Consider the following 17,420-nt stretch of genomic DNA (forward strand, 5'->3'; position numbering starts at 1 on the left):
CACACACACACACACACACACACACACACACACACACACACACACACGGCCTCAGAAGGACAGAGGCAGGAAGCAGCTGGCAACTGATTTGGAGAACAAGAGTCACAAAGTGCTTATAAAGGGTGATGGGGGAAACATGGCAAGGGCTGTAGCGTCCGTTAAGGCCGACGTCACATTTGGGTGACTGAGGGAACAGACAGATAAATATTAATAGCACTGAGCAAAGCACAACGGGAGCTGGCAGCCTCACGGGCACCGAGGTCCTCCTGGGCCCTGAGGATTTTCCTTTTTCCCTCTGCAGTTCTGCAGTCTGAGTGCCCAGCAGGCCTATTTGGTCACCAGCTCTGAGCTAAGGTGGATGTCTGTGAGCTCACAGGGCTAGAGGGAAGGCACCGAGTCGTGGATCACCACCAGCCACCTGCAGTGACAGGGCAGGGTGGGGAACAGATGAAAAGAGCCGAGGGTAGACCCTGAAGAGGGTTTTCAACAGGAAGCAGTCCGGGCCAATGACATCAACCAACAGACAGCTTGGTTGAGCCCGGGACTCTAGCACAGAGCTTTCTGAAGGCCCCTCCCTCTGCAGGCCTTTTCTTGAGCAAAGCCCCTAACAGCCAGGGCTCCCCAGTGCCCAGCTGAGTTTATTCCAACATCATTTCCTCTGTTGTATTTTGTAGAACATTTTCTCCTCAACAGGAAACAAATTCCTAGAATTTCTGTTCCATTTTAGAAGCAAGGAGATCATCATTAGCAGCACGCTGACAGTGCACAAATCGGCTGTAACATCTTCACTGGACCTCAGGACACCTTGTGTAGGCTGTTTCTGTAAGCAGACAGCCCACTGCCAAGGTGCTTTCTTTGACTCCCAAAAGGGAGTCCACCCCTTGTAGATCTTTCCTAAAGAAATGCTTTCCAAGGAAACCAGAAAAGGAGGGTATGGACATAGCGACTCTTGCTGTCCTGATAGAGGTGGGAATCCGGTGTGGCTTTGCTTTCATCCAGAGCCATTTTACCAGGCTCTGCATAGCCTCTCAGCTTTGGGGGGTACTGACAGAATCCAAGGGTGCTACCTCACCTCGCCTGCAAGGTGGCGGGCACATTGCAACTCGGCACACACTGCCTTCTGAAATGAGGAAAGTGTTGGCAGAAGAGCCACCGAATGGCAACGGACACAGGTGCTCATTTAAACCCCTACCCGGTGGTCCAAGGCTGCAGTTCTAGCTTCCTGGAAGGTTGAGGTAGGAAAATCGCAGGTTCAAGACCAGCCTGGCTGACAGAGAGTTCAAGGCCAGTCTAGGCAACTAAGTGAGATCTCAAAACAGAAAACAAAAGGAGGGCTAGGAATAGAACCCTGTGGCAGAAAAGTTGCCTAACAGGCCCAAGGCCCTACTACAGAAAACACAAAACAAAACAAACAAAACCTTCTTTAAAATTTTGATTATCAGGAGAGGCAAGTGGATCTCTGAGTTAGAAGCCAGCCCGATCTACATATCAAGTTCCAGGCCAGCATGTCCACATAAGGAGACCCTGTCTCAGAAAATAGTAAAATAAAATGGAATCATCTCAGAATCAAGTTCCTGTAATCCCCAAATAGTTAAAAAAAAAAAAAATGGTTTTGGTGCTATGCCCAACCTGGAAACTATGAAGAGCTACATCCAGCCCACGGCTGGGTCTCAAAACATTTACCTACAGGGAGGAATCAGGATTTGGATGATTCACTAACTCTCCCATCACCTTTCCTACACACACACACACACACACACACACACACACACACACACATCTAAACAAAGTGCAAAGGCAGACCCCTTCCCACCTTGCCCGCGTGTGAACCCCTGTGAGGACAGGGTATGAGAGCCCTGTGTGTAGAACAGCAGGTGGGATAGGGCACCACCACAGGGCCTGAGCTGAGCTGACCCCTGTGCTGGTGCTGGGAGGGGACCCACAGGCTCTGAGTGACTAATGGCAGGACTCTGGACTCTGGCCTGTGCTGAAATTCAAATGTAATAAATATTGAGGGCTGATGATCCACGCAGAGAATCCGTGAGATACCCGTGAGCACGTGCCTGGGTGGTTCTGCTCAATGAAGACAGTCTCCCATGACTTCAGTGGACCTGGGACCTGGGTTGAGGCCATTAGCCTCTGCTGACCAGCAATGCTGGCAGCCCTAGGCTCTCTACGAATCTCAATGCCCTGGCAAGCCTGGACTCCATACTGTGATGTCTGGGATTCCCGACACACTTTTCCGTCATGCCCGGGATGGGTCCACAGGTATGGGTCCCTCAGACTGTAAACAGCGTTGGTGGCCCCAGGACACTGAGACCCGGTGCCCTGGCAGCATCCTGCATGGCTGAGTCTTTGTGCTCGCACAAAGAAACCCCACTGAACCAGGACACGGGTGTGCAAGGGCTGCACTCCCTGCCTGAGAGTCTGGGAGGTAGACAAGGCTACACCGATGGCTGCTCCTTCACCGGGGTCCCAGCTTCACTATTGAGGCTTCCGGGTGCTGGGCCCTGTATGCTGCAGCAGGAACCAGGAAGGCAGCACCGGTGAGAACGATGAGGGAAGCCAACCACTCAAGTCCTGGGCAATTCTGGGGTCTGCCTGGATTCCTGAGAGCCTCCTGTCTTATGAGGAGGAGGAGCCCCAGGAGGGGTCTGGGTGGAGGGCTGAGGATAGCAGCGGCAGCAGCAGAGGGAGAAGAGCCTGGTGCGGACTGCCCGGGTGCAGAGGACGAACATGATGCAGTTGGCCCCTCCCTGGAAGGTGTTCCCAATGCCCTGTTGGGGGTGGGGAAGAGGCATAAGCACGGGCGATGGCTAGAAACACAGCCACGGGCATTCAGTGGACTGCCGTGAATCCCACGACCTCTCCTGCCCCTGCCCTCAAGCTGTCTGAGCTCGGGATGAGCTCAGACATGTGGCCTTAAGCAGAGTTCTGGACAGGTCTGAACGGACCACCCAGCCCGGACCTATATTTAAGCCTTCTGCAGTGAGAAGGACACAGGATCAGTCAACTCTGCCAGAGCTTCTCTAGGTTGCTGAGAACGAGTGGACGCTCTAAGCCACGCCTGCTTGGGATGGGGAGAGAACAGTGAGCACCCCGCCTCCCACACGCCCACCCTGGCTAACACACTGGGACCCGAGATGCGCTGTAGGAAAGCGATCTGGCCATGCCCCTGCAGGGCCCACGGGGACAGACGTACATGCAGAACGACCAGCACGGGTGCCTGCACGGCTGGGGAGCCACAGAGCGTCAGGACGAAGCGCACGGTGCTCCAGACCCGGAGGCAGATGAATATGAGTGGGATGAGGATCAGCTTCTTATCGGCCATGGAGGTGGAGGAGCCTCGCTGCAGCTGGCGCCCCTCACAGATGGGCCGGTACTCAGAGAGTGCCTGGTGCTGTGTGGAGGACCGGGAGCAAAGGCGTGAGCTCGATGGGCCTCTTACCACAACCGCCATGCATGTCCACATGCCCACACCAGCTGGGGAAGGCAAGAGCAGGCTCTGCTGCCTCTTCCACTTGGACACTGAGGAGGCCTGGAGCCTGTCAGACTGGGAGGGTTTTCTCCAGTCTCCACCTCCCAGGCCACATGCCCTGCCTACTCCACATCTCTACAGGACTGTCTAGGGGCACAGCTTTCCTCAGCCCTCAGGCCCCACAGCACGGGTCACCTCAGCTGAATGACACGTCATCCTTCCTGTCACCCATGTGACGTGGGCATCATCTTTCAGTCCTTTCTTCCCCCGAGTGCCCCACCTTCAAAACAGACCCCAAGTCTGGACACTTTGACCCACTAACAGAAGGTCTGAGGCAGGCTTGGCCAGCCCTCTACTCAAAGCTCTTGGCAGCTCCATTTCAACCCTTCCTTCCAATATCCCGTCAGGGAGAGAGAGCCCCGGCTCAGGTCTGACCTCAGTCCCATTCTCTCCCAGCCACATCACTCTCTTCCGACCCCATGTCTTAGCCAGTCCTTGGGAAAGCGTCCCTGACAGTTCCCGCCTTTGAAAACTTCAGTAGTTGGGAGACAGAGGCAGGAGGATCCGACGTTTAAGTTGTCCTCAGCCGCACAGTCCAGTGCAGTCCAAGCTACATCACAGCCTGGCTCTGGGGCTAAGGGATACCGCACATTTGCTAGTGCCTCACCTAACATGTACGAAGCCCTGGGTTCAAGCCCCAGCACTGCAGAAACTGGTAGGCTGGTGCATGCCTGTAATCCTAGCACTTGGGAGGTGGAAGCAGCAGGATCAGAAGTTCAAGGCCATCCTTGACTGTATGGTGACTGCATGCTACCCCATCTCAACAAAACAAGACCCTGTCTCAAAAAAAAAATAGTACATAAATACATGAAGGAAATGGGGTTGTCGCCGGCTGGAGTCTGACTGAATTCAGGGTGCCTTTTTTGGAAGCAGTGACTGCTTCAGCCACTGCTCGGTTCATCTGCTTACCGGCTTCCGCCTCTCTGAGGACCAGCCTCCCTCTCTGGACAGCCCTACTGACCTATGACCTCCACATTTCTGAGCACTGAGTTATTTGAGGCCACCTCTATTTGGCAGCATCCCTGACTGTCATCTAAACTCCTTAGTGTAATATCAGAGATGGCCACACGGGGGCAATACAGGACTGCGTGCAGAATGCTGCTCTAGGGTCCTGCTTCTTTACCCCTCTGAGGCTGCTCAGCTTCTAAATCTCACCTACACGGGGTCTGACTTAGCTAACAGGTCTATCCATGTCATAACACTCAGCCCATGCACACAGTCCCTTATGGCCCAGCACGGGGTCCCTCAGACATACAGCCTGTCCCCTCAGGGCCAGCCAGCACAGTGGCACCTACCGCCCTGTTGATGTGCTTCCTGACCAGAAGGTACAGCAGAGGCAGCAGGACATAAGCCAGCATCTCCCACAGCTTCCCAGTCAGCAGCATCCACAGGACGCGGTCCTCAGCCTCCAGGTTGATCCAGCACCAGCCCACGGACACATCAGAGGCATCGTAGCCTATCTTCTTTAGAGAGACCGCTGCCACTGTGATGGCCAGTGGGACACCCCAGCTGAAAGAGAATGAGAAAAGGAGAGGTTAGTCCATAGCCTGCTGCAATGTCAGCATGGGCAAAAATGACCTCTCTGAAGAGGACAGTGCTCCCCGGACCAGCATCAGCGCTCCTGTAGAACAAGGGAGGCAGGAAGGACACAGGGCAGCCTGCTCTAATTTAGAATGCCAGGACTTTGGGGATGTGGCTTGGTCAGGAGGACAGTGGGCTAGTGTGAAGGAAGCTCGTGTGAATGGCTTCCTCTCTAAGCACCACAGAAACTGGGCACGGTGGTATTGGCCCATAGTCTCAGCACTTGGGAGGTGGAGGCAGACAGATCACTGTGAGTTCCAGGCCAGCCTGGACTACACAGTGAAATGCTAGCTTGGGCTACAGAATGAGACTCTCAAAACAACCTCCTGAATGATGCAGCTCAGTGGTCAAGATCACTCACTAGCTGCTCCTCCAGGAAACCCAGGTTTGATTCCAAGCACGGTAACTCACAACCTTCTGGGGTCAAGGGGATTTATTTGCCTACCCAAAGCCTACAATCTACCATCCAGACCCTGGATTCCACCAGCCCCAGACTCCCCAGGCTGCCAGGAGACTGACGGGGGTTGAAGAGTTTAAGCCTAGACACAAATCTGGTATTTGTAGACTGGTACAAACTGCTAACTCCAGTTTCAGGGGATCCAGTGCCTTCTTCTGGCACACACACAGTGGAAAGACATACATGCTGGCAAAACAGTCCTGTTGAAAACTATAATAACCTAAAAATAAAAACCCAGTGCTTCTCAGAGGAGGGTGTGGCTAGAACGATCTAGCTTGTACATGCCCAGCACCTGTCCCTGCCCCCAGAGGGGTGCGGGCGCCAGTCTGCAGACATCAGCATGCGTGTCTAGGCTTAAACACTCCCGTCAGCCCCCTGGCAACCTGGGGGAGCCTGAGGTTGCAGGAGTCTGGAATCATAGGCTCTGGGCAAATCCCTCGTTCTTGAGGTCTCCTTTCTTATATGGCAAGGGCCAAAGGGACACCCTAGAGCACCCGGCACACCAAGGAGGGCACTGACCCCACAGCAACACAACTGGAATGGGGCCCAAGTCCCAAGTCCCCTTTCCAATAACCCCTGCCCCGTCTCCTTCCAAAAGGGCTTATCAGAGGGATGCCTTTTACGGAGACGACACATGGGTTGAGAGTTCTGACTCGGATGTAATGGGTTGAGTCCAAATTATTACTCTGCTTGCACGCCAGCGTTCTCACAGGGTGGGGTGATGACGGCACCATCTGCGGAAACCCAGGTGGGCACCCACACAGCTCATACAGGCCCAGGCAGCCACACGCGAGCTGCCGGCCATCAAGACTGTGATTAGAGCCAAGGCGTGCCTGCAATCGCAGCGCTTGTAAAGCAGGCACTCTGGAGGCCAGCCCGGGCGACGTGCGGACACCTCCTCTTGCTGTAATGTTTCAGTCCCCATCAGAAGAACGCAGACGGAAATCTATAGTATATGTCACACAGGCCACTGAAGGACGTGAAAACACAGCTCTGGCTGAAATCCCTTGGGTGGGCACATAAGCAATGTGCAGCCCTTTTCCTAAGGTCCCAAACTCAGAGCCGATCCCGCCAGAGTTCACTATGGGGAACCAGTGAAGAGGCAGAAGGACAGACTGAGTCCCACCGCTGTCCTCTGATGGCCACACGGCACGCCCGCGCCTGCCCCTCACAAATAAATAAATGTAACTTAAAAACACACACATCCTTACATCGATCAAGTACTCCCACGGCCAAGCCCCTGCAGCCGATGGGCTCTCCAGGGACGCTGCTGCTGGGCCTGCTCTCCTCAGCCTGCCGTGATCAGGAACTGAGAGGATCCCATCACACACAGCAGCCTCATAACTTTCACTTTCTTTAGCATCTAAGATGAAAATGAAAGGCAGGCCCAGTGCAACCCCAACACTGGGGAGGCTGAAGCAGGGGGACTGCCAGGAGTCTAAAGCCAATCTGAGCTACATAGTGAGACCCTGCCTGAAGAAACTGAAAACAAGACACAGCCCAGAAGTGACTAAGGGGCCTCTTTGTGCAGGCACCAGTGTTCCCGGGCTGCATGACTGCCTCCTCACCCCACCTCCTCCCCCACCCCCGAATACTCAGCTTCCTGTCTGCCCCCACACGACACCATCTCTGCCTCAATTCGGGGCTAATAACACTAAACTTTATGTTTCAAAGATTAATTTATTTCAAGGATACAGGCATTTTGCCTTCATGTATGTATGCACACCTCATGGAGGCCAGAAGAGAGTGTCAGATCCCCCAGAACTGGGGTTCAGGCAGCTGTAGGCTCCCATGTGGGTGCCAGGCACCAAACCCAGGCCCCTCTGCAAGAGCAGCAGAGCCGTCTCCTCAGGCTGCGGCCGCCCCACCGTTCTGCTTTGTTAAGTTGCCTCCATCACTTCAATTTGTTGAGACAGGGTGTCATGTATTAGCCTGGCCAAGGCCTCTCCTCTCCAGACCTCTGATTCTGATGCAGAAGGACTCAAAGGGTCTGTCTAGCTGGAAGAAGCCAAGCACCCCGCACCCCAAGCAGATCTCTCACGTGGAGTGGTACCAAGAGGGCCCCCCAGGAGTGCCTGCGCCCCGGTTTGTGTTTGTCAGGCTCTGTACGGGCTTCCCCTCTACTGAGGCAGCTAAGGACTGAGCTGTGCCCCAACTCTCAGAACCTGAGACTGTGTGTGGAGACAAGGACCTTCAAGAGTTAACTACATTCAAACTTCCAAGAGCGCTGCCTCCTGGAGGAACAGATTTGACTATGACAAGCCCCCCCCCCCCCCCGAGGGCAACCTGTGAGGATTCAGGGAGATAACCCCATCTATGAGCCAAGGAGAGAGGACCCAAGAGGAACCTCCTCACCCACACCCTGAACTCCCAGCTCCAGAGGGAAGAACTTTCAGAGGGAAGAAACTAAGCTGCCCAGGGCTGTCGGTTGTTGGGCTTCCTTAGAGACCAGGGGTGAGGGGTGGGTGTTCCCTCTCTCAAAGGCTGCTCCTACCAAGTCTTTCCCATGGGGAATGAGGACTTCCCCATGGCCACCTAGACGGAGCCCCCAGTCTTCCTGGGTCTATATGCTCTAGCCCCGCCCCAAGGCCATGTGCAAGTTGAGGCAGAGGTGCATACAACATTTGGCAGGAGATGGCTGACACTCAGGTGAGGGTCCTGTGACTTCAGCACCTCCTCGTGAGGGAATGTGAACTGGCAACAGGTCCAACTGGGATAGGTAACCCTCTGTAAGCAGGCTCGGAGGACAGTCCTCGATGTGCCAATGTGCTGCTGTCCTCGGGAACCAGGCTCCTGCAGCACCCCAGCTCTGCCCACCTGGGGAACCGCTGTTACAGAGTGGGGACACCCCTCCTCCGCCTCACAGAGTTCAGTGGGAAAGCTGCCCACTGCTTCCCAAAGAGCCTCCAAAGCCCTGCTCAGGCCCCAGCCCATCCCCCAAGGGCCCAGGTTGAAAGTGGCTCCATGCATCATCTGTGCAGTAAGCTACTCCCAGGACTGGACTCCTGTATTTCTCAGTTCCTCCTGGTCTTTGGAGGCTGGCAACTGCTGGATAGAAAACAAATAGAGAAAACCCCCTCTATTTGTCAAATGTCGAATTCTGGTTTAAGGGCCCTGTGGCTATGGAAAGCCTTACTTGTTAACAGAATTGGGGGTGTGGACAGAGGAAAGCTCTTGTGGAGAAAAGCTGTGGGAGGGGCCAGAGGGAAGCCCAGCGGAACAGAGCCAGGCTGCAAAGAGGTGGCTCCCCCAGGGACAATGGCTTCCTATTGTCCCTCTCATGGGGCAGAGCTAGGACGTGGGAGAGGTTCAGGGGGTTAGTCTCTGAAGGAAGGCCACCATGAGGTCATTCTGTGGCTTCAGCTGTGAGAGGGGGAGGTGTTTGTCCTGTACACACACCTGGTGACACCGTGTAGTCCCTAGCAGACACGTGGGTCCTGGCCACATTGGCCTGGACAGACATAAACAGTCTGACTCTACTCGTGGAGAGATCAAGGGTAGCCTCCGATGCTGCCCCTGGGGCCCTTGTCCTGGGTTCCCCACTACCAAGATTTTTATGTATTATCTTGGGTAGAACAAACAAAAACCAGCTCCAATTTGGGGGGTACCGACGCCCTGGAGTACTGTTCAAGAGGCCGCCTCTTCATTTAGAGCAGAGGCCGCCCCTGAAGAGGAGATCACAGATACCTTACTTCCTATCCAGTACCTTCTTCCCAGGGCAGCCAAACCCTAGCATGCGGAGCCCAAGGTAGGGTGGGGACACAGGATTAGCTCCCTGAGTCATACCCTCTCTAGCACTTTTCACGAAATGGCTAACCGCAGACGCTCCCTCTCAGCATGGAGACCTCCCCACTCTGAAGTCTAAAGAGTAAGGAATTTCCTTTGTTCTGTGGATTGCTATTGGACCTCCTATCTCAGCCTGTCTCTGCCCTCTGGCCCCTGCTGTGAATGGCTTGTGGTGCTAAAGGACGTTTTGCCTGCAATCCACCTCCGAATCTCTGTACCAAATCTGGAAAGAATCTTTCATGTTTCAAATACTTAGGAATGAGCAGGACATGTGGGATGTGACTTAAATCCTAGCACTTCCTAGGCAAGAAGCAGACAGGTCTCTGAGTTCAAGGCCAGCTTGGTCTATTTACTACGCCTCAGGCCGGCCAAGACTACATAGTAAGACCTGTCTCAAAAAAAAAGAAAGAGTGGAGATCAAACATCATTTTGTGGAGCCTACCCCTCCCTTGTCTGCACTATAAAAGCCCCCAGTCTACAGACCCCTATAGCAGCAACTCAATAAGAGGTGGGCATGGAACCTGGGAGGAAAGGGAGAGAAGTCTGACCTTAATTCAAAGCCAGTCTACTGGGCAACACAGTAGCCAGCCTGGGCTACAGTGTGAGACTTTATCTAAGACAAATGCCAACCTGGACATGGAGGACCCCTCCTTAACCCTTGCACTTGGGAAGTAGGGCAGGAGGATCAAGACTTTGACAGCACACAGGGCTACATGGCAAGTCTGAGGCCAGGCTGACTGAGACCCTATCTCAGAAAACACAAAAACATCTCTCTCTCTCTCGTCTTAGAGAGAATACTGGGACACAGCAAACAGAACCCCTGAAATCCAGCTCTGCCCTTGAGTTAATGGCAATCCCCCTGCTTCAGCGTCCTAAGTGCTGGGATTACAGGCATATACTAATATGTTTGGCTGGACCCTACCTTTGTTCCCCTTTTCACTATGTTGGGACTTCCCACTCTCCACAGAGCACAGAGTTTATGATCACCTTGGGGCCCAAGACCCTTCTCCATAACCCGAGAGAGGTAGGTGAGAGAGGGCAAAACGACCATAGTCACACTCACTCTCGATCCAGTTCACACTGCTGGAGGCCAGCTCAGTCAGGAGCCTCACCTCTGACCCTTGGAGATAACAGTCCACATCCTACCCATCCACAGGACTCTAGGAGTGATCTGGCAGAATGGGGTGGGGTTGGAGGGGCTAGCTGTAGACTCTAGAGCCCTTGCCACAGAGAGGGTGGAGATAGTGGCATCATCATTATCTTAGTTACCATAAAGGAAGAATGGGAAATGACCCAGCCCCCGCCTCAGGTGGGCACTGCAAACCAATGACCACAGAGCACCTTCCCAGGGATGAAGAAACAGGGGGTGCAGAGATGGCTCAGCTAAGAGCACTGGCTGCTCCAACAGAAGGCCAGGGCTCAATACCCAGCTCCCACATCGTAGCTCACAGCCAGCTGTAACTGCAGTCCCAGGGGACCCAATACCCTCTTCTGGTCTCCTTAGACACTGCACACATGTGATACAGACATACATGCAGGCAAAACATCCATACAGAGGAGAGAGAGAGCAATAACTACACCAAGCCTGCCCAATGTCACTTTGCCATGTCAACTCCAAAGCAGTTCTGAAACCCACCGAAGTGCAGAACTAAAAAGCCCTGTGCGGAAGCGTCCGACAAACAACCCAAACCAAGGGCCAGGCTATAGACCACCGCGCTGCACTGTTCACAAGGCCACTGCCACCGTCCAGCGTGGTGCCACAGGTCTGCAACCTCAGCTCACAAACCCTCAGCTGAGGCAAAGGGCTTGCCCCGAGTCTGAAGCTAGCCTGGGCTACATGTGGAAATCCAGACCAGCCTGGACTACAGACTAAAACCGTGTCTGAATGAAATATAACTAGGAGCTGAGGATACAGCCCCGTCGATGGAGTGCTCGCCTGGGTTTGATCCTGATCCTTAGCAGAGCATACAACCAGTTAGCGGCACACACAGCTGAAGCCACAGTGCGGTGGGGGCGGGAGGATCAGACTCAGAAACAAAAATAAAAGGAAGTGAACAAAACAGTCAATGCTGGGCTAGCAAAATGCCACAGGGTTAGAAGTGCCTGCCGTCCAAGCCTGGGGATTCAAGCGCTTGAATCCACGTCAAGGTGGGGGGAGGGAACCGACGCCACAAAGCTGTCTGCTGACGCCACACACAGGTGCCACGACACACGTGCTCCTCAGCAATAATTAGTAAAAATAAAATCTAAACTCAGTGTTATAAACTAAGACTAATGGGGAAAGGGAAGAATTGAGGGGGAATTAAAAGACATGAAAGACCCACAAGCCAGACTTTAAAAAGACCCACAAGCCAGACTTTCCCTTAGAGACACTGTGAGAGTCGGCAGAGACAGAGGTTCACCAAAGGCCAGCGCCCCCCCCCCCCCCCACACACACAAGCATTTAGAGATGAAGAGGCATTGCGTCTGTTCAGGAAAAATAACAGGAGAAGATAAAGGACTAACATTTGGGAAATCTGCAAAGCTAGAAATAAGTTTTGTTCAAGTTACTGTCATTCCAGCCAAGTAGAACCACATTTGGTACCTCTGGTGTGGTCACAATGAGTGTCTACCCCTGAGCCTTCCACTTCCTAGCAGTGGTCTCGGGCCGTCCATCTTCTGTGTATGGTGAGTGACTGCCCGGTCCACCTGGTTGGGCCACTGGTGATCAATGAGCTAATAAAGGGGCAGCAAATTTACAAAAACTTCAGGAGCCCGATGTCCTCCAATGAGAGAGAAAGGTCACTGAGTATAGGACTGTGATATTAAGAGAAAGGTTCCAGGGCCACATGGTTGCTTCCCTGGGGGAGAGAGAGAGAGAGCGCGAGAGCACGCAGGTATGCACACACGGAGTCTCTGGAATGCTTGTGTCATACCTGTAATTGGTTTTAGAGATGGGATTTCTCGAGGCTGGGAGTGTAGCTCTAGCTTCAATCCCCAGCACTTCCAGAAAACAAGCAAGAAAGATTTCCTTTTCGTGTCACATTCTATTATGACATGTTGGAGGGGAAGTTAAGGAGTCTCTTAACTTACTGTTCCCATATTGTTGGGCAGTGAAATTAGCTCTAATTCTCATCATGGCAGCAGCACCTCAGCAGGTCCTGAGTACCTACAGCTTTGTGTGAACTTTGTAGCATCTTCTTACACAAGGCTCTGGGCAATAGGATTAAGAGATCGAGAGGCATGAACCAAGCACTTCCTACAAGGATTACGGCAGCTTACAAAACCAATAAAGCAGGACATTTCAGCGTCCCCAGCTTTTCCATGTTAGTGTTCTCACGATTTTTCTTCTAATTTAATGAGAAAATGCTACTCCATTATTCTGTCAATACCTAGTAACTTTGGGGGTGGGCGGGGTGGAGGAGACAGGGTCCCATGGAGCTGGCCTTGAAGTTTACATGAAGCTAAAGCTGATTTTGAACTCCTGATTCTCTTGCCTCTACCTCCCCTGGGATTACAGGGACGTACCATCAGGATATCCACCATTTGTGCTGTTGATGGTTTTAGGTGTTTGTGGGCTCTTTTGTTGTTTTTGTTTTGTTAGTTTGTTTGTTTTGGTTTCTCTGTGTAACAGAACCCAGGCTGTCCTAGAACTCACTCTGTAGATCAGGCTGGCCTGGAACTCACAGAGATCCACCAGCCTCTGCCTCCCCTCTGGAGGGCTGGGACTAAAGGCCTGCACCACCACATCCGGCTGTGCTGTGGATTTTTAAAAATCCTTTCCAAGGCTGTAAAGTTTAAAGAGGCTTGATTTTTAGTAGTCTGAAAAGAGATAATCAATGGGTGTGGTAGCACACGCCTTTAATCTGAGCACCCATGGGAGGCAGAGGCAGGAAGTTCCAGGCCAGCCAGGGCTGACAGGGAGACCTTGTCTAATATATAAACACATAGTGGGTAATCAGGTAGGCTGTGTCCAGAGATGAGATTTCTTACAGGAACAAATCTTTCAGCAACAATAACCTAATATTCCAAGGCGATAGAGTGAGGGCCCTTAGCAGCCAGCGTAGGAGGATCTGGGTCATAAACGAACCGGTCGGGCAGGTTTCAGTAAGTCCTTTGAACACAGCCTTACCTAGAAAGACTTGTCCGAGCATCACAGAGAACCGTCATGGAGGATCTCTGATGAACTCAGATGGGCTAGGGAGTTCATCTTCAGTAGGGGCTACACAGAAGGCTCCGTTTCTTCACTTAAAAATGTACTTTATTCATTAGTTTTTAAGGAAGTGCAGCAAAGAGGAGAGGTTCAGCCTTGGGCTCCTTTTCACACCGGTGTTCACACTCCAGCCCTGCCAAGGAAGACTTCTGTTCTCTGACAGGGCTGGAGTGTGATGCAGGTTGGAGGAGAGAGAAGCCATAGCCCTCTTTTCAGCAGGTCCCTGCACTGTGAGTGCCATGGCACAAAGACTTCACCGACCAGAAGAGAAGTGTGTTCTTTCATTTCTTTGGGACCAGCCACAAGAATGGCTTTCAACAACTACAAGAACAGGAGGTCAAGTGACTCTTCCCAGCCTGTTGCCTCGGCGTGTGACACCCAGGTGACTCGTCTCTACCAAAGTGCTGACTATCCTCTTAGCCCTTGGAAAGCACTCAAGTTTTTAATAGACAGGACCTATAATTAGGGTAGACTCGGGTGCCTTGAGCTGAGGCAAGGAAACAGGAAACAGCCTTAGGATTCCTGCCTTGAGCTGTGCACAGACCCTGAAAAGACATGAGTGAGGCTGGCCTCTGGGTGCAGCTTTCTTGCTGACAACTTGAAAGCAGGGCAGGACAGGGCCTTGCGTTTTCCCACTGTCAGAGACTGCAGGTAGCTGACTGCCCTGATCCTGACCGGCCCTTTGCCACTGAGATCCGTTTTAAAAATCCTGAATTCTAGCCAGTCAAGACCACCAGAGGACCTGGGTTCAATTCCCAGCACCCACATGATGGTTCACAACCATCTGCAACTCCAGTTCTGGGGGATGTGATGTCCTCTTTTGACCTTAGAAGGTGCCAAGTACACACACATGTGATACACATACATACATACATGCAGTCATGTATGTGATAGGGGCCTCAGGTCTACAGAAGCATACCTTTGTGTACTTCATAGTTGAGACAACTGTGGCCTGGGTGGTGGGATGCAAATTGAAAGTTGTGGGCTCTTCGCCAGGGCAGCCCCCTTAACTGATCTGCAGACTGGAGCTTATCTCCATGGGGAGCAGAGACTGCCAGATCACGGTGAAGCAGGAGGCTAAAGGCACAGGGTGTCCCAGCTCCTTTCTAAATGGTGGGGCTCTCTCTCCACTGAGCAAGCTCCGCACCTAACCCCCACCTTGCTGGAAGGTTCTGGCTGAGACAGACAACAGAGACCAGAGATGCGCAGACAGGTTTGGCTCCAATGTCTTCATCCTTCCGTGGTTCAGGGATGCCTGGGGGTATGGCTGCCAGCATACCACTATGCCATCTATATGGGGGACGCAAGAGTGCCACAGTGCAGCAGGCAAGACTAGGGACCCATAAGCCTAGATCTGGGGCCTGGAGGCAGAGCAGCGTCTCCTACTCACCTGATGAGGTGAAAAGCCCAGACTAGGTGGTCCGTGCTGGGCCCGAGCGCAGCTCGGACGATGCTGAGGTACAGGTAGAAGGCGATGGCCACCGTCCAGAAGAAGGAGCTGGTGTTGGCGAAAGTAGAGAGCGCGCCCTGAAGGACGCAATCCCACGAAGTGCCCGTGAAGTCCTGCAGCACTCCGTAGAAGTACGAGGCAGCCGAGAGCAGGTCCGCTAGCGACAGGAAGAGTAGCAGGCGCCGCGCCCGGCTACGCAGGTCAGGCCACAGGGCGTGCGTGGCCACCAGGAGGCCCGAGCCCAGCGCTGACAGCGCGCACGACAGCAGGACCACCGCGCGCTCCCACGGCAGCAGCTCGGTGGGAGGCGCGGGTGAGGGCATGGCCGGCTGGGGACCAAGGGCAGGAGGCCAGGGTGCACAGGTCCAAGAGTGCCGAGAGGTCGCGGCCAAGCCGAGCCCGCGGTCGTCGCCCCAGTCTAGGCATCTGGGCGCCCGGGGCTCGCGTCCCCGCGGGTAACCGCCAGCGTCCAGCCCCGCCCAGCCTATCGACTATGCAACGGGCCGCCTCGCCCGGCGCCCTCCACGCCCTGCCCCTGAGCTCTCTAATTCCAGGCTGCGCCCTCCACCTCCGTCCGGTGAGCTCCCTGGCCCCCGCCCCTGAGCTCTGCACGCCCCGCCCCTGAGCTCTACAGGCTCCGTAGCCCGGTGTCCGACCCCGGCGCCCCGCCTCGGCGGGCTCCTCTCTCCTCGCCCACAATCCAGCCCACTCACGCCCCTTCCCCCCTCTCCGGAGCACGCCACGCCCCGTCTCTGCAGCCCGGCGCGCTCTCCTCGCGCTCCGCCCCTGCGCCCCGCCACCGCGCGCGGAAACGCCCGGCTCTGGGCTCCAGCGCTCCGCCCCTTAGTTCTTCACGTCCAGTCCTGAAGCTCCCGGGCCCCGCCCAGCCCCTTCCGAGCTCCGCCCACGGTCCCCACTCGTGCACGGCTCCGCCCCGGTGCTCGCGCAGCACCGCGCTCACGTGCCTCCCCACGCCCCGGTGGGTGCTCCTAGCCGGTAGCTCCAGCCCTGTCCGAGTCGTTGCCTTCCGCCTCCCAGAGCTACCCTATGAGGTTAGTGAACGACTAGGACGTCCCGTCCTGGCCGGGACGGGACATTCTTAAGGCTAGTGTTACTTTCCTCCTGGTCAGCTGCTTACCTGTGTGTTGGGGCGGGGAGGGGCAGTTGTTGGAGACATTCCTTCCGATGGTGGCAAAGACAGGTCCGGAGCATGACCTACGAAAGGTCTGAGGTGGTGATTTGGGGACGTTTCTAACTTCTGTGATAATGGACGTTTGTTTTCGTGGAGCTGAGAGAGGAAATCAAGAGTCTCACATAGCTCAGTAAAGTGTTCGCCTACTGAACCATATATATATATATATATTACTAATTTATTATATATATATATATATATATGTATGTATACTTACTAATTTATTATATAATAAATTAGTAAGTATACATACATACATTATATCTACATTATGTAATATATTATGTAATATATGTAATATAATGTAGATATAATGTATGTATGTACACTTACTAATTTATTCTTCATAGCTATTGGGTGCGATTTTTAAAGTACATGTTATTATTTTACGTGCCTGGACGGCCTGCACGAAGTGCGCGCACTGCCCACAGAGGCCAGAAGAGAGCGTCAGACCCCGTGTGGGTGCAGGAATCCAATCCAGTCCCCCGGAAGAGCAGCGCTCTTAACCGCTGAGCCATCTTCCCAGTCCCGACGTGCGATTTTAAGGGATGAAATGTCAGTGCCCACGAGACAGTTTTGAGTAATGGCCCGGGCGGAACAAAGTTGACAATCTGAGTTTGATTCCCAGGACCCACCCACGTGGTGGGAAGAGAGAGTGACTCCCGTGAATTGTCCTCTGACCTCCACGCCTCTGCTTGGCACACTTCTCCCCCCCCCCCCACACACACACATAAAATAAAAAATGTAATTATAACAATGTAAAATGAAAAGAAATAAAATGAGACATTGGTTCTCAATTTACGGAGTCTTCGTCTTGTTTGAGCATTTTGCGGTTTTTAGGCATGGGGATACTTCTGCAGAAGACCCAGCTGCATTTTCTTAATTCGCTATTGACTGGCGCGGGCCCAGCCCATTGTGGGTGGGGTCACCCCTGGGCTGGTGGTCCTGAGTTCTATAAGAAAGCAGGCTGAGGGAAGCAAGCCAGTAAGCAGCACCCTCCGTGCCTCTGCATCAGCTCCTGCCTCCAGGTTTCTGAGAGCCAAGTTCCTTCCTGATTTTCCTCAGTGATGGACTGTTTACCTGGATGTGTAAACTGAAATTAACCCTTTCCTCTCTAACTGGCTTTGGTTATGGTGTTTCATTTCAGAAATAGTAATCCTAAGTAGGACAGAAATTGGTAACAGGATAGTGGGGATTGCTGTGACAGACCTGACCATGTTTGGG

At 53.5% G+C, this 17,420-nt stretch overlaps 1 protein-coding gene across 1 annotated transcript; it reads right to left on the reverse strand.

The window, feature by feature from the left end:
• Nucleotides 1-21: 21 nt before the first annotated feature.
• Nucleotides 22-15,591, reverse strand: Gpr157 (G protein-coupled receptor 157). Its single transcript, XM_055615040.1, has 4 exons — nt 14,945-15,591; nt 4,834-5,047; nt 3,203-3,400; nt 22-2,777 (listed from the first exon to the last, which is right to left on the reverse strand). Exons 1-4 carry the CDS (start codon nt 15,325-15,327, stop codon nt 2,574-2,576), a joined length of 999 nt encoding a protein of 332 aa, XP_055471015.1. The 5' UTR covers nt 15,328-15,591; the 3' UTR covers nt 22-2,573.
• Nucleotides 15,592-17,420: the final 1,829 nt, after the last annotated feature.

This window comes from Psammomys obesus, unplaced genomic scaffold (genome assembly GCF_907164565.1).
Source record: "Psammomys obesus unplaced genomic scaffold, mPsaObe1.curated_primary_1811, whole genome shotgun sequence".
NCBI classification, from domain to species: domain Eukaryota; kingdom Metazoa; phylum Chordata; class Mammalia; order Rodentia; family Muridae; genus Psammomys; species Psammomys obesus.

Coding starts and splice junctions, on each gene's coding strand:
- Gpr157 (XM_055615040.1), bottom strand. CDS start 15,327: ATGCCCTCACCCGCGCCTCCCACCGAGCTGCTGCCGTGGGAGCGCGCG. Junction 3,401..4,833: donor GGAAGCACATCAACAGGGCG/GTAGGTGCCACT, acceptor TCCTCCACACAG/CACCAGGCACTCTCTGAGTA. Junction 2,778..3,202: donor CCGTGCTGGTCGTTCTGCAT/GTACGTCTGTCC, acceptor CACCCCCAACAG/GGCATTGGGAACACCTTCCA.